This window comes from Ylistrum balloti, unplaced genomic scaffold, assembly GCF_031769215.1.
Source record: "Ylistrum balloti isolate Yb309-2 unplaced genomic scaffold, AGI_CSIRO_Ybal_v1 Utg370732, whole genome shotgun sequence".
In the NCBI taxonomy this organism is placed as follows: domain Eukaryota; kingdom Metazoa; phylum Mollusca; class Bivalvia; order Pectinida; family Pectinidae; genus Ylistrum; species Ylistrum balloti.
The window spans coordinates 136,385-153,604 of NW_026782432.1; the positions used below are offsets into that span (position 1 = coordinate 136,385).

Consider the following 17,220-nt stretch of genomic DNA (forward strand, 5'->3'; position numbering starts at 1 on the left):
ATCATCATCATCATCATCATCATCATCATCATCATCATCATCATCATCATCATCCATATTCTAAAATCATCATCAACCACAATCAACAGTCATCATCATCATCATCATCATCATCATCATCATCATCATCATCATCATCATCATCATCATCCATATTCTAAAATCATCATCAACCACAATCAACAGTCATCATCATCATCATCATCATCATCATCATCATCATCATCATCATCATCATCTAAAATCATCATCAACCACAATCACCATCATCATCATCATCATCATCATCATCATCCATATTCTAAAATCATCATCAACCACAATCAACAGTCATCATCATCATCATCATCATCATCATCATCATCATCATCATCATCATCATCATCATCATCATCATCATCCATATTATAAAATCATCATCAACCACAATCAACAGTCATCATCATCATCACTGTCGTCGTCATCATCATCATCATCATCATCATCATCATCATCATCATCATCATCATCATCATCATCATCATCATCCATATTCTAAAATCATCATCAACCACAATCAACAGTCATCATCATCATCACTGTCGTCGTCATCATCATTCATTCCGAAATCATCATCATCCAATATCATCAACAATCATCATCATCATGTTAATAATTCATCATCATTCATCATCATCAATCATTCAAACATCTTCATCCACAATCCTCAACAGTCATCCTCAACATCATCATCATCATCATCATCATCATCATCATCATCATCATCATCATCATCATCATCATCATCATCAACACCAACATCGTAGTCATCCATCATTCCATCATCATCATCATTATCAACATTATCGTCATCATCATTATCAATAGCATCATCGTTATCAACATCATCATACTCTTCAATTTATACTTGTCAATCAATATAATCATAATTTTTCATCAATCATATCCTCACACATACATCTTTCACACCCTCACTTCCTCATACACTTTCTCAGCATTAATATTATCAACACAATCACAATATTAACAAAAATACAGTAACAAACATACATTGTACATACATCCTCACACACATCTTCATACTTTCCACAGAAGTGAAAAAATAAACACTGCAGAAAGAGGTATTCTTTATTAATACTAAGATACTGAAAGATAAGAGAGAGAGAGGGAGAAGGAGAGGGAGAGAGAGAGAGAGATGGGGGGGAGAGAGGAGTGGTTGGGCTAGGTATGCATTTAAAAAGAAAATCAAAACATATATGCATATGGAAAAATAATTACCTTATCACTGTTATTTTCACACACAATTTAAATTAGTCTGCAAGGAGGAGTAAAATGTTAATAGACAGGAGAAAGTTGTAGACAGGTGATAGTTATAGACAGGTGGTAGTTATAGATAGGTGGTAGTTGTAGACAGGTGGTAGTTGTAGACAGGTGGTAGTTATAGACAGGAGGTAGTTATAGACAGGTGGTAGTTATAGACAGGTGGTAGTTATAGACAGGTGATAGTTATAGACAGGTGATAGTTGTAGACAGGTGATAGTTATAGACAGGTGATAGTTGTAGACAGGTGATAGTTATAGACAGGTGGTAGTTATAGACAGGTGATAGTTGTAGACAAGTGATAGTTATAGACAGGTGGTAGTTATAGACAGGAGGTAGTTATAGACAGGTGGTAGTTGTAGACAGGTGGTAGTTATAGACAGGTGATAGTTGTAGACAGGTGATAGTTATAGACAGGTGATAGTTGTAGACAGGTGGTAGTTATAGACAGGAGGTAGTTATAGACAGGTGGTAGTTATAGACAGGTGATAGTTGTAGACAGGTGGTAGTTGTAGACAGGTGGTAGTTATAGACAGGAGGTAGTTATAGACAGGTGGTAGTTATAGACAGGTGGTAGTTGTAGACAGGAGGTAAGCATGAGTAATTACTAAACGCAGACTTATTGCTAAATAAGCTGATTGTAGAATTAAGACTTATTGCTTTATGAACTTTTTGTAGAAATGGTAAACTTATTACAAAGTAATTCATTGCGGATCAGAAATTTATTTCAGAAAAAGGAAAGGTGTCTTTATGTCTATTTTGGCAAGCCAACAATGCTTTTGGTCTTGATAAGCTCTTTTTTACCTGGTTTTACAGTTAAAAATAATTGAATAACTTTCATAATGGCCTCAAATTACCTTTATACAGGTATGTTTCACAGCTAGTGTCACTCTATCAGGTAGATTCACATAAATCTGACCTGCCCGTAAGGAGGATAGGCGCGTGAACATTTTTGAAAATATTTACTATCTGCATCACTAATTCTCTTCTTATTTGTTGCTTATAGAGGACTTAAATCAATCAGGCTACTACCATGGGTGAATATTTATTTATTTATTTATTTATCTATTTAATGTTAATTTCACATTTTCATCAACAAATAGAAATGTCAGCTTATTCATGTTCACTAATTGACAATATTATCATTGTTGTCATTGACAACCTGGCGAATGGAGTATTGAACTGCTGATACAGACATGTTTCTCAGAGCAAAAACTCAAAGCAGCAGAGATTGGTCAAAGGTCGTCAAAAAAGGGGGTAACAGTGAGAAAGTGATGTGGGATCAGCAAACGGTGAAGGGAATCAGCCTTAAGCCAAAACCAACCATGATGTGGTTATATAATCTTGAAATAGCAAAACAAAAGCTATTACATATAGGTACTTTAAACCAAAAGGTACTTTCAAACTTTGAACCAAATAGGTACTTACAAACTTTGAACCAAATAGGTACTTTCAAACTTTAAACCAAATAGGTACTTTCAAACTTTGAACCAAATAGGTACTTACAAACTTTGAACCAAATAGGTACTTACAAACTTTGAACCAAATAGGTACTTACAAACTTTGACAAGCTATATCCCTATGGGTTGTGCTGCATTTAAATCAAGACATGCAATTAATATTGAAAATAATATGGCTGTTATCAGCTATATACAACTATGGATTAAATGTAGATCTGTATCTAAGTCCATGATATAACACATCATCTCTGGTCAGCCAGGGTCCGTTACGTTCATGCTAGGTTTGGGTGATGGAGTAAAGCCAGGGTCCGTTACGTTCATGCTAGGTTTGGGTGATGGAGTAAAGCCAGGGTCCGTTACGTTCATGCTAGGTTTGGGTGATGGAGTAAAGCCAAGGTCCGTTACGTTCATGCCAGGTTCGGGTGATGGAGTAAAGCCAGGGTCCGTTACGTTCATGCCAGGTTCGGGTGATGGAGTAAAGCCAGGGTCCATTACGTTCGTGCCAGGTTAAGGTGATCTCAGTATGTAAATACATGTGTCATGTAAGTATCTCAGTATGTAAATACATGTGTCATGTAAGTATCTCAGTATGTAAATACATGTATTATGTTAGTATCTAAGTATGTAAATACATGTATCATGTAAGTATCTAAGTATGTAAATACATGTATCATGTAAGTATCTCAGTATGTAAATACATGTACTATGTAAGTACATGTAAATACATGTATCATGTAAGTATCTCGGTATGTAAATACATGTATCATGTAAGTATCTCAGTATGTAGATACATGTATCATGTAAGTATCTCAGTATGTAAATACATGTATTATGTAAGTATCTCGGTATGTAAATACATGTATCATGTAAGTATCTCAGTATGTAAATACATGTACTATGTAAGTATCTCAGTATGTAAATACATGTACCATGTCAGTATCTCGGTATGTAAATACATGTATTATGTAAGTATCTCGGTATGTAAATACATGTATTATGTAAGTATCTCGGTATGTAAATACATGTATTATGTAAGTATCTCGGTATGTAAATACATGTATTATGTAAGTATCTCAGTATGTAAATACATGTATTATGTAAGTATCTCGGTATGTAAATACATGTATTATGTAAGTATCTCGGTATGTAAACACATGTATTATGTAAGTATCTAAGTATGTAAATACATGTATTATGTAAGTATCTCGGTATGTAAATACATGTATTATGTAAGTATCTCGGTATGTAAATATCATTGATTACTGGTATACTAATCACATGACTTTTAACACATGTATTGGTACAATCACCTGTCACTAGACCAACATTACAGGTATATAGAAGTATATAAGAGTAGATATTGATGCATCAGAACACCAGGTGTTGTGTCCTCTATACCAGCATGATGACACACCACCTGCAGGTAAATGTGAAATACTAGAAAAATCAATGAATGATGTACTATATTTATCTGCAATTTTTTTCATTAAAATTGTAATGCCTTTTTATGGTACCTCTTGTACAAGTATATTTCTGTGTGTATTAATACCATATGTCAGTATCTTGACAAACATCTTGATGTATCGTTGTTGAAAATTCAGAGTTCAGAGTCCTGCTGGGGGCTTTCAACAGTATAATTCAGTGAGATAGCACTAGATATAAGCCTGAGTTCCACGCTATCACAAAGAGGCTTACACAAATGTATCACAGCTTCCCAAAATCACACACTCAATGCATGCACTTAAGTTAAGGCATCTGACTGTCTTTATCACCAGCCCTCCACCTCTGAGTCACAGGTTTGAGGCTAAGTGGGGCCGCAATAACAAAGTTAAGGCATCTCACTGTCTTTATCACCAGCCCTCCACCTCTGAGTCACAGGTTTGAGGCTAACAAAGTTAAGGCATCTCACTGTCTTTATCACCAGCCCTCCACCTCTGAGTCACAGGTTTGAAGCTAAGTGGGGCCGCAATAACAAAGTTAATGCATCTCACTGTCTTTATCACCAGCTCTCCACCTCTGGGTCACAGGTTCAGGGCCTATATTTGGCAGTCACATCATAATCGAAATCATATCATTTATGGTCTAAGGGAAGCAATTCCGTCATGGATATTGTTTAATTTATTAGTTTGTACATAAATCCGGATAGGTTGGAAAACATATCAAATAAAGAATTCCAGATCAAAGGAAAGTGTGCATGATTATTAATTTGACCAGAAATATTGAATCTACAAGTTAAAATACACTGTCCTTGATATAACAGACAAGAAAAACATAACTATCTCTCTACATACGCTAATTTAACCTGGAGCGACCAGTCATCATGGTAAATATAATACATAAATAACTAGTGTTTATTATGATCAACATCAACATTGTCCCCATATTTCAATGTCCCCAGGTTTTAGTCTTGTCTAGTCTCCCAGAACTTAACTCAAGTCTGGTGACTAAATCAGAGTATCATATATGGAAGGTAGATACGAGTACCATAGACTTTAACATTCGACTCTAAAGACCTATATATAACAGTAGTAGTAGTAGTAGGAATAGTTCTGAATTTTAGCGGTAAAGGTCACAAAAACATCAATACACTTCATTATTTCAATTTATCAACATTCTTTCGAAATCTTAACTCATTGGCACTAGGGAACTTGAGAAGAAGCTAAATCTAATGGATTTTTCAAGAAAACAGCCATGTTGGATTTTTCAGTGACCTGAGGAACAATGCTTGGTCAGGAATATATCTGGATCATTTCAGACTATTTTCAGCTGAATTTCATTGGTTGAACTTGAGAAGTAATTTTAAATGTGAAAAGTTCACACATTACAGATGACAGATGACAAAGAACAATTTAAAACATTATGAGTGTAGGTCATCTTGAATCAGAAGACCTAATAAGAGACAATAAAAGACAAAATTTTTCAAAAAAGCTATAGATTATATCTTAAGATTCTATTTCTGTAGGACATTTGAACTGATTAACTATACAATTATCATAGAAATGAAAAATTATATTTACATCATTTCCCACCACAAGGATGTCGGAGCAATTTTCTCAAACTTTGCAGTAAATGGTGCTCAGTACCAAAACGTGTCTGGTAACATTTATTTACCCGGAGAGTTGTTAAATGTGGTGACCCAACCCCTTTTAGACCCTCATCATAATGCTGGACGTCTTTAGATTAAACGGGCTGTGATAGCTCAATCGGTGCAGTACCAGGCTATGTTACATCAGGTGAACCCCCACAGTGCATGCATGGTTCAACCTTCTTTACCCATGGTGGTACATGTATGTGTTTCTCTGGAAGCAGAAAAAAGTCCAGTCTGTGTTATTGTGTTCGTGACATTTACACATATTGCTCTTGATGGCATGTGATGGTCCTCCCCCATGTTGTTCAGTGATGTAGTCACCAACTACTTCAAGGAGACCCGACATCTAGGTTACGCTGACTGTCCACGGAATGATAAACTCGACAAACCAATTGATATGGTAACATCAAGTGATCGGTATTCTCCATATGTTTTTAATGATAAAACAAAACTTTAAAGATAAAACATTTTTAATATTCATGTAAATAAATAAATATATAAGTATTCAAATATGAAAATTAAAATGGACTACAATTGTAAATGATTTGGAAAAATGTTTTATTACATTTTTAGCAGTAAAATATAGGGATATCTCAAACTGATAACAGCAATATTTTTCACTTTTAGGATTGACCAATCAGAGAGACCGATACAAATCTACTCCAATTCCAGACAGGACTACTTTTTTCACCTTTTAACAAATTATCTCCCTTTGACTGTTGTCTGCTATAGATCTGCATAACATATACTAAAGAACACAACCTTCAACTCCACCGTAAATTTCCATTTTTCATGGCAGTCAGCAGTCGATGCAAGCCAGTAACTCTAGCTATGTTATCAGTGGTCAAACCCATCCCAGTTCTGAGAGTCTTGAGTGTGAACCAAGGCATTTTAAAAGAATCCGTGTCATTGATAGAGACAGCAATTAGGATGGCGCCATACTTTTCCATGCATCAAAGAATTTATCAAATATTGTTTTTATTTTTTCAGTTAATGTTTAAACCATTTTATTGTGTGTAAGTGACATCAATAAATTACAAAATCCATGTCCAAATAAACATTCATTATGATTTATTTACGAGTCTGTATATTTTTTTCTCTCAGTATTTCAGTAAAATTTTCGCTATATTGTTTAATTCGCCCTCTTATCGTGTATATACCGGGTAACCACAACCTGTGATTGTTGGTACAGGACACAGTGGCAAAAAAGCACAGAAAACGTTACACTTGATTATATTTTCGTGGGGGACATTTTTGTTTGTTTGTTCTCTTGGACATTTGATTTTGTCGATGAACAGAGCTCAATAAAACTAATTATACTTTAGATTTCGTTTAAATTTCGTGGGCATAAAGTCAATGAAAATTATACCTCCACAAAAATTAATCAATATTTTGTGACAGTTCGATACCCATGAAGTCGACAAAAATAAACCACCCCAAAAATTAACTGATTTTACAGTATTTTGTGACAGTTAAATGCCCATGAAGTCGACAAAAATAAATCACCCCAAAAATTAACTGATTTTACAGTATTTTGTGACAGTTAAATGTCCTGGAAGTCGACAAAAAAATAAATTGTTCACAAAAATTAACTGATTTTACAGTATTTTGTGACAGTTAAATGCCCTGGAAGTCAACAAAAATAAATCACCCCAAAAATTAACTGTTTTTACAGTATTTTGTGACAGTTAAATGCCCTGGAAGTCGACAAAAATAAATCACCCCAAAAATTAACTGATTTTACAGTATTTTGTGACAGTTAAATGCCCTGGAAGTCAACAAAAATAAATCACCCCAAAAATTAACTGATTTTACAGTATTTTGTGACAGTTAAATGCCCTGGAAGTCGACAAAAATAAATTGTTCACAAAAATTAACTGATTTTACAGTATTTTGTGACAGTTAAATGCCCTGGAAGTTGACAGAAATAAATTATTCACAAAAATTAACCTTAAATGCCCTGGAAGTCAACAGAAATAAATTGTTCACAAAAATTAACTGATTTTACAGTATTTTGTGACAGTTAAATGCCCTGGAAGTCAACAAAAATAAATCACCCCAAAAATTAACTGATTTCACAGTATTTTGTGACAGTTAAATGCCCTGGAAGTCAACAGAAATAAATTGTTCACAAAAATTAACTGATTTTACAGTATTTTGTGACAGTTAAAGAGTGGCTAAAGATTCCTGATATACAGAAGTATGTAATATGTGTTATAATCAACAAAACTGCATCTAGAAATATTTTCTACAGAGATGATGGTACATCAATAACACCAATAAAATTGCCCACATAGAGTTGCCTCTCATGATCTAAAAGTCCACAGAACCCGGGAAAAACTTATCTGAGTTTTAGATTTAAGTTGACTTGAATGTTCCACGTTGAATTGAAGTTTGACAAGAACTGACGAAATACTTCGAATTAAATAGGTTTTAAAGTTTGGTATAACAAGGTTTGACTATACTTAAACACAGCATCCAAAATATCAGTGTAATAGTAATAAAACCATTTACTTAAAATCATTTATGACACACATCTAATATGACCTTGCAGAGTTCTGGTTGGCTGAAAGTTTCTATCATTTCTACTATGATGTCATAATCTTACAGCATCAAATGCTTAACAAAAGCGACGACATGTGACAATATCCCCAATTTAGATTTTGTATAACGCTACAAAAACACTTTTCACAATATGAGATTTATGAAATTTTTAACATTTTTCATCTCAACTTGTCAGAAACTTATGATAAATTCTAAGTCTCATTTCCTAAATATATTGTTAATGGACACTCTTGCTTCTTCTATATGTACCATACATCATCCTACTAAAATACATCCCTGTTTTTTATGACTTCAACTATGTGTTGAAAATACTGTACAGTAAGCAACCCAAACTTGGATGTTCTATCCACTATTTTGTAATGCTCTGGTGTCAATTGGGCATATGTCAGACTTGTTTTATACAACTACAACAGTCACCCTTCCTTACCACAGACAAGGTCCTACAATGTTGATGTCACCCTTCCTTACCACAGACAAGGTCATACAATGTTGATGTCACCTACCATTACCACAGACAAGGTCATACAATTTTGATGTCACCCATCCTTACCACAGACAAGGTCCTACAATGTTTATGTCACCCACCATTACCACAGACAAGGTCATACAATGATGATGCCACCCACCATTACCACAGACAAGGTCATACAATGTTGAGGTCATCCATCCTTACCACAGACAAGGTCATACAATGTTGATGTCACACACCCTTACCACAGACAAGGTCATAAAATGTCGATGCCACCCACCCTTACCACAGACAAGGTCATACAATGTTGATGTCATCCATCCTTACCACAGACAAGGTCATACAATGTTGATGTCACACACCCTTACCACAGACAAGGTCATACAATGTTGATGTCACCCTTTCTTACCACAGACAAGGTCAAACAATGTTGATGTCACCCATCCTTACTACAGACAAGGTCATACAATGTTGATGTCACCTACCATTACCACAGACAAGGTCATACAATGTTGATGTCACCCATCCTTACCACAGACAAGGTCATACAATGTTGATGTCATCCATCCTTACCACAGACAAGGTCCTACAATGTTTATGTCACCCATCCTTACCACAGACAAGGTCATACAATGTTGATGTCACACACCCTTACCACAGACAAGGTCATAAAATGTCGATGCCACCCACCCTTACCACAGACAAGGTCATACAATGTTGATGTCATCCACCCTTACCACAGACAAGGTCATACAATGTTGATGTCACCCATCCTTACCACAGACAAGGTCATACAATGTTGATGTCACCCATCCTTACCACAGACAAGGTACTACAATGTTGATGTCACCCATCCTTACCACAGACAAGGTCCTACAATGTTGATGTCACCCATCCTTACCACAGACAAGGTCATACAATGTTGATGTCACCATCCTTACCACAGACAAGGTCATACAATGTTGATGTCACCCACCCTTACCACAGACAAGGTCATACAATGTTGATGTCACACACCCTTACCACAGACAAGATCATGCAATGTTGATGTCACCCACCCTTACCACAAAGTCATACAATGTTGATGTCATCCATCCTTACCACAGACAAGGTCATACAATGTTGATGTCACACACCCTTACCACAGACAAGATCATGCAATGTTGATGTCACCCATCCTTACCACAGACAAGGTCAAACAATGTTGATGTCACCCATCCTTACCACAGACAAGGTCATACAATGTTGATGTCACCTACCATTACCACAGACAAGGTCATACAATGTTGATGTCACCCATCCTTACCACAGACAAGGTCATACAATGTTGATGCCATCCATCCTTACCACAGACAAGGTCCTACAATGTTGATGTCACCCATCCTTACCACAGACAAGGTCATACAATGTTGATGTCACCTACCCTTACCACATACAAAGTCCTACAATGCTGACATTGCCCACTTTTATCACAGATCAGGTAATATTATTAGGACTGATATGATACTGTCAACACTCATTAATCTTTTCCCCCGTGTGTGTTTTCATGTGTTTTTGTAGGTTTGAAATTTCGTAAAACTCCTTATTACAGATCCCACATTCAAATTGTTTCTCTAGAATATTTCCATATGAGTTGGTATTGTTCTGTTGGTTAGACAACTCTCCAGTTCGACCACAATCATCTTCAGATGTCAATTCCTCTAGATGTATCCCAGTTTGTTTCTTCTCTATAGTTTCCACACTGAGCTCCTCTCCAATGTTATATGACTTTTGTCTTGTATGTGTCTCCGTTTCTATCCTCTGAATGGAGTTTCCACTAACATATTCACAGTCATTTAGTTTTCCAGTGATCTCAGCCCTTATACATAGCTGAGGGTCAGTCATCCCATCTGTATGTGACACCGCGTGTTTCTCTAATTCGGTAGTAGAATCACATTTAAATTCTTGTCCGTTTCTATGTGTTTTCAAGTGTCGTTTTATGTTAGATTCATGATTAAAAAACCTACCGCAAATGTTACATTTGAATGGAGCCTCGCCTGTATGTGTCCGCATGTGGGCTTGTAGGTAAGAAGACCGGCTGAAACTTTTATCACACACGTGGCATGTGTATGGCCTGTCACCTGTGTGTGTTCTGAAGTGTCTCTGTAGGTTATTACTCTGACTAAACTTCTTTCCACATATTTCGCATTTGTATGGTTTTTCACCTGTATGTGTACGATGGTGTCTTTGAAAGCTGATCATCTGACTAAATTCTTTACCGCAGATTTTACACATGTATGGCTTCTCTCCCGTATGCAACCTTGAATGAGCCCGTAATCCAGCTGACTGACTAAATGACTGACTGCAGACATGACATTTGTATGGCTTGTCTCCCGTATGTGTTGTTATGTGTGATCGTAAACCTTGTGCCTGACTAAATCCTTTTCCACAAAAGTCGCACATGAATGGCTTTTCTCCCGTGTGTGTTCTCTTGTGTATCTGTAATCCAGCATTGCGTTTAAAGATTTGACCACATACATCACATGTGTATGGTTTTTTACCCTTATGAAGCTTAATATGCTTTCCTAATTCAGCCCTGCATCCAAATTTTTCATCACATGTATCACATTTGTATTGTTCCTTCTCTGTATGTAATTTAACGTGCTTTTGTAAGTCAGAGGCACACTCAAACTTTTCACTGCATGTATCACATTTGTATTGTTCCTTCTCTGTATGTAATTTAACGTGCTTTTTTAAGTCAGAGGCACACTCAAACTTTTCACTGCATGTATCACATTTGTATTGTTCCTTCTCTGTATGTAATTTAACGTGCTTTTTTAAGTCAGATGCACGTTCAAATTGTTCATTACATGCATCACATTTGTGTGACGCCTTCCTTTTATGTAATTTTCTATGTTTTCGTAAGGCAGAGGCGCTTGCAAGTTTTACGCCACATGTATCACATTCATGTGATATCTCCTCCGGATGTATTTTTAAATGCTCCTGTAAGTCAGAGTTGTGTTGAAATTTCATACCACAAGTGTCACATTTGTATATATATTCACCAGAATGTGACAAATTGTGCACCTGCAAATCAACAATATCACTAAAGGTGATTTCACATATACAACACTTGTACAAAGCTTGCCCTGTATGTAACGCCATGTGTGTCTGCAGGCTACCTGCCCTTAAGAATTGTTTGCTACACACATAACAACTGTATGAATTTTCCCCTGTATGTAATTTCATGTGAGTCTGCAAGTTAAATGCACGTTTAAAATTTTTTTTACATATGTGACAACTGTAGGACTTTTCCTGTGTATGTGACTGCATGTGTTTCTGAAGGTTTAACACCTGTTTATAATGCTTGTCACATACGTGACAGCTGTACGACTTTTCCCCTGTATGTAAATTCATATGTGCCTGCAGGTCATCTGTGTGTTTAAAACGTTTTTTACAAACATGACAACTGTATGACTTTACCCCTGTATGCAATTTCATATGTGCCTCTAAATATGATATGCGACTGAAGTTCTTGTCACATATATAACATATATACGGATATTTGTGCGTATGTTTTACACTGCAGTGTCTATGTAAATCATTTTCTTGGCTAAATTCCATACCACAAACTTCAGGCTGGTGTGGCTTCTCGACCGTATCGATATGTGTTCCCATGTCCGTTTTTTCACAAGATGCTTGAACGAACATTTTACCAGAAATATCATATTTCATTAGTTTTTCTCCTATATGAGATCTGATGTGCATTTGTAAGCTGTGTGTTTGACTAAATCCCTCGCCACATAAAACACATCGGTGTCTTATCTCCTCTGTAGCAGTCTTTGCTTCGTCAGCATCACATGTGTGTGCTGTATCACTTTGGTGTATTTTGATGTGTAATTGTAAATCACTAAGGATGTGGTACTCTTCACCACAAACACCACACATGAACGGATTCTTTTTGTCATTCTGTAGGTCATCATAATTTTTGTCTTTTTTGGAATGTATTCTGGTGTATACTTCTAGCCGAGACAAGTCACTATAGAATGTTTCACATTTCAACAAGTTTGACTCCAGTCCTACATGTGTTGTGCTTTGTACTTCTAACCGAGACAAGTCACTAGAGTCTGTTTCACATTTCGACAAGTTTGGCTCTAGTCCTGTATGTGTTATGCTTTGTACTTCTTGCTGAGACAAGTCATAAGAGTCTGTTTCACTTTTCAACATGTTTGGTCCCAGTCCTGTATGTGCTGTGCTTTGTACTTCTAGCTGAGACAAGTCATTAAAGTCTGTTTCACATTTCGGCAAGTTTGGTTCCAGTCCTGTATGTGCTGTGCTTTGTACCTCTAGACAAGACGAGTCGCTATAGTCTGTTTCACATTTCAATATGCTTGATTCCATTGCTGTAGGTGTCATGCTATGTACCTCTAGCTGACACAGGCCACTTAGCTCTTTCTCAGATATCAGCCGTTCATATTTGATTCTTCACATTAAGTGTCCTGATGACTAGCCAAACGAATCACTGAAATTTTTCTCACATTTCATCATGTTTGGTTCCTCGCCTGTATGTGTCCCACTGTGTGCCTCTAACTGAAACATGTCAATGAACTTCTTCTCACATTTCTGAAATATAAAATTTTTTAAAAAATGCTAAAATCCACCTTTAATAGTTATCACTATAGTAATCTTGTTTTCAAAATTGAAGAGTTTTGTGCTCAATGTGCTGTAAGTGTATCTTTATAGTGATCTGTACTTCTTAATATCACATAATAATTCTGAAGTCTAGTGTTCAGCTGTTTGAAAAATTTTGAATAAAAACATTCTCCATAGCCCAGGAGCTGCGCTCATCATTGCTCTCTGCACCTCTGGAACACTTCCTGGCAAAAGTGAAGGCACAAGTAGTAATTTGATTGGTCTAGAGTGGATTTCAGGAAAAAACAACTGACCAATCACAGACCAATATTCTCCTTCGCAGATTACAAAGCAGTGACACCGAACTTCAAAACCTTTATGCAACCTTGTGATTCATTTTATGTATATCAAAGGATCAAACTTGTCATCTCATCCTAACAGGTGTCACACAGTGAACCTCCAATTTTGCTAGGAAATGTTCAAGGAATGCAAAGAGGAAAATTGACTACAACCCCTGGAGTATCAAGTCTGGTATAAAAACTGTCTTACTACTAGACAGATTTTTAATGAGTATAAAGCCTTATAGGTGCTACAACTTTTCCCTGCTGTAAGCTGAGCAGCAAAAACATTCAAAACCAGAGTGGGCTCATCCAAGTAAAGTGAAATAGCTTTTGTTTGCAACTCTGCTGAAAAATGATAGGTGTAACAATGAGCTTGTTGTCAGTCTGCATTTATTACCACTTTGGCAATATTGTTAGCTAACACTTATTCATTATCAATTTGTCTTTAATGTTGACTCTGCTTATTGTCATTTTGGATTAACTGTTGACTCTGCTTATTGTCACTTTGGATTAATTGTTGACTCTGCTTATTGTCATTTTGGATTAACTGTTGACTCTGCTTATTGTCACTTTGGATTAATTGTTGACTCTGCTTATTGTCATTTTGGCTTCACTGTTGACTCTGCTTATTGCCAATTTGGATTAACTGTTGACTCTGCTTATTGTCACTTTGGATTAACTGTTGACTCTGCTTATTGTCATTTTGGCTTAACTGTTGACCCTGCTTATTGTCATTTTGGATTAACTGTTGACTCTGTTTATTGTCATTTTGGATTAACTTTTGACTCTGCTTATTGTCATTTTGGATTAACTGTTGACTCTGCTTATTGTCATTTTGGATTTATTGTGACTTAAGGATTAATGACTGATGAATCTCACTGATTTCCCATGGTAATCAATGACAGTCAATTTAATCTTTCAAGAACTAACAATAACATACTTTCATAGTTAAATGATATTAAAAGATGTTCTGAATAGTCCCTCAATCAAAAGGACACAACAGGACCCTGTTTTCCCATGGTAATCAATGATAGTCAATTTAATCTTTCAAGAACTAACAATAACATACTTTCATAGTTAAATGATATTAAAAGATGTTCTGAATAGTCCCTCAATCAAAAGGACACAACAGGACCCTGGGAAATCTACCTATCAAATTTCAGAAAGATCAACCATCTTGTTATTCTCAAGGAATAACCATGACGAATTTTAATGTCAAAACGCACGATGACTGACTGGCAGTGTTTTTGTTTTTCTGACCAAAAATGAAAAGGTAACAACTATAATGACAAAGACTGGAGAAAAGGAACCATCCTGTTTTTCATGAAAAAGTGATAACAAACTTTCATTGTCAAAATCTAAGATAAGTTTCTTACAGCTAGTTTGTTTTTCCGATAAAAATCACACAAACACAACTAGAGACCAAGGAGAATATACAAATCATATCTGAGAAAGATCCATCCCATACTTTTCAAGCAATAGTGAAAACAAGAAGTTTTTTATGAACAGTCACTAAACCAAAGACAAATGAATATTGGACCACAGACACAGTAATTACTATATCCACATGATATCTTATTATAAGTCCATCTGATAACCTTTGACATTGCTGGAGTAGGATACATGCATGTGACTTGAACAGCCCACGATCCAATGATTTGATGTAGTTAGAGATAGGTTCATCAGCAACATCAATTTCCAATGCTTTCAGTATATTTTCTTGACAAAGAATTTGTTTATATTCAGAGGGGGTAATATATCACTTGGGGAATACTACCCTTTTCCGGTAGTAAAATTTGTCTTGATTAATCCCTGAATAGTGACTTATGTCATTGGTGGCCAAACTGAATTCTTTTGTTTCCTTCTTGGGTATGCAAAATTAGCCTATTCCTGATCTTTTCATCTTCTGACTTTAATGACATAATATCATATTAGTATCGACCACCGCTGATCGTGTGTTTATGGGATCTGTGCCGTTCTTGACTTTGAAATAAAATACGCTCTTTCTGTTGCTTGTTGTTGGTCAAAAAATATTTTGAAGTTTTAAAATCCCCACATTTAAATCACTCAGCTCAATTCTCAATACCACCATGATAGGTCTCTGATGCAACTCATTGAAGTTACAAAAGGGTATGTAGATTTTTCATACTCCCACCAAAATCTCGATACATTTCTTTCAATAAGACAATGTAGTCATATGTGATCCTACGAGAACTGGAGGGAGGGGGTTGCCAGTCTCTGTATTATATATATACGACACTGGTGCAATATATACGCATGTTACGGAGATATGGTCTTGCAAAGAACACGTGCATAGATATTAAAGGTGTAATATATCGGAACCTCAGATTTGAGTTACCATTACTTAATCGTGTTTATTTCATTACTTTTTGACAATAACGAATTAACCTCAAAGCGGTTTCTTACAAATAAACTCTAGTGTAGTTTACCTGTTTGTTACAGTCAGTCATAGCAAAAAAATCCGGGTTTTGGAGCAGATAAGATAATCGTGGTCACTCCAAACGCTTGACTGGAGATTAGGGATATACTAATGACATGATAAAATTAACCCAATACAATAGGTCCACACGCGCATCCGTTTTCGTGTATAGATCGCCCGAGGAGAGGGGAGGGAGGGGAGGGGGTTGGTGTTTATGTTGTTTCCCCAGCGTCGACGTCAGCGTTTGTTTCTAAATGTTAAGTTGTCGGTAATTGTTGAAAGGCATAAAAGAAAAATCCTTTATAAGTGATCTGGGGTATTAATGTTTGGGTTCGTTAGTTGATTTGGGGGTTAATTTTAATACTCTCCGGAGTTGGAATTAGTAACTCTATGGAAATAAGTCAGTTTAGGACTTTAGGGAACTGATAGTTGAATTGGGTTGGTTTCAGGGATTCTTTGAGTATCCCTTATTACTTCCGGGAGGCTTTTAAAATGATTTTTGAGGGAAAGGATTTTTTTTCAAGTATTTTGGTCTTCGCGCATTCTGGTGTCGAAATAAAGTCAAGTTTTTAGTGCCTGTGTTGGAAGACATCAACAATAATCATAAGTATGTAACGGACATTTGGTTTCCTGGTTTCCTTGGATCTAATCTATTACCTCCGGGAATCTTTGTAAATTATTTTTGAGATTTTTTTTTGTAAATATTGTAGGCTTTTGTGTCAAATCTAAAGTCAAGTCAATGAACTCCTTTATAAGAGTATGTGTATAGGAGTACTGGGTGTTTGGATTGAGGGTTGCTGTAGGGTTTAATGTTACTTCCGGTAGTAATGTGACTTATTTCTGTATAAGCATCAAATAATATATTGCAATATTTCCAGTTTAGCTATTAGTACATTGAGATCAAAAATCCAGTTTATGAATCCACC

General features: G+C 36.0%; 1 protein-coding gene across 1 annotated transcript; it reads right to left on the reverse strand.

Moving 5' to 3' along the window:
* Positions 1-10,411: 10,411 nt before the first annotated feature.
* Positions 10,412-13,297, reverse strand: LOC132557832 (zinc finger protein 431-like). Its single transcript, XM_060222359.1, has 2 exons — positions 12,515-13,297; positions 10,412-11,968 (listed from the first exon to the last, which is right to left on the reverse strand). The coding sequence occupies exons 1-2, from the start codon at positions 13,295-13,297 to the stop codon at positions 10,412-10,414; spliced, it is 2,340 nt and encodes a 779-aa protein (XP_060078342.1).
* Between the last annotated feature and the right edge of the window lie 3,923 nt (positions 13,298-17,220).

Bases quoted from the DNA above. Each gene is read 5' to 3' on its own strand.
- LOC132557832 (XM_060222359.1), bottom strand. From the start codon at position 13,297: ATGACACCTACAGCAATGGAATCAAGCATATTGAAATGTGAAACAGAC. The intron at 11,969-12,514 runs GTTTGTGGTATG...GTTGATTTGCAG, and splicing joins AGAAGCCACACCAGCCTGAA to GTGCACAATTTGTCACATTC.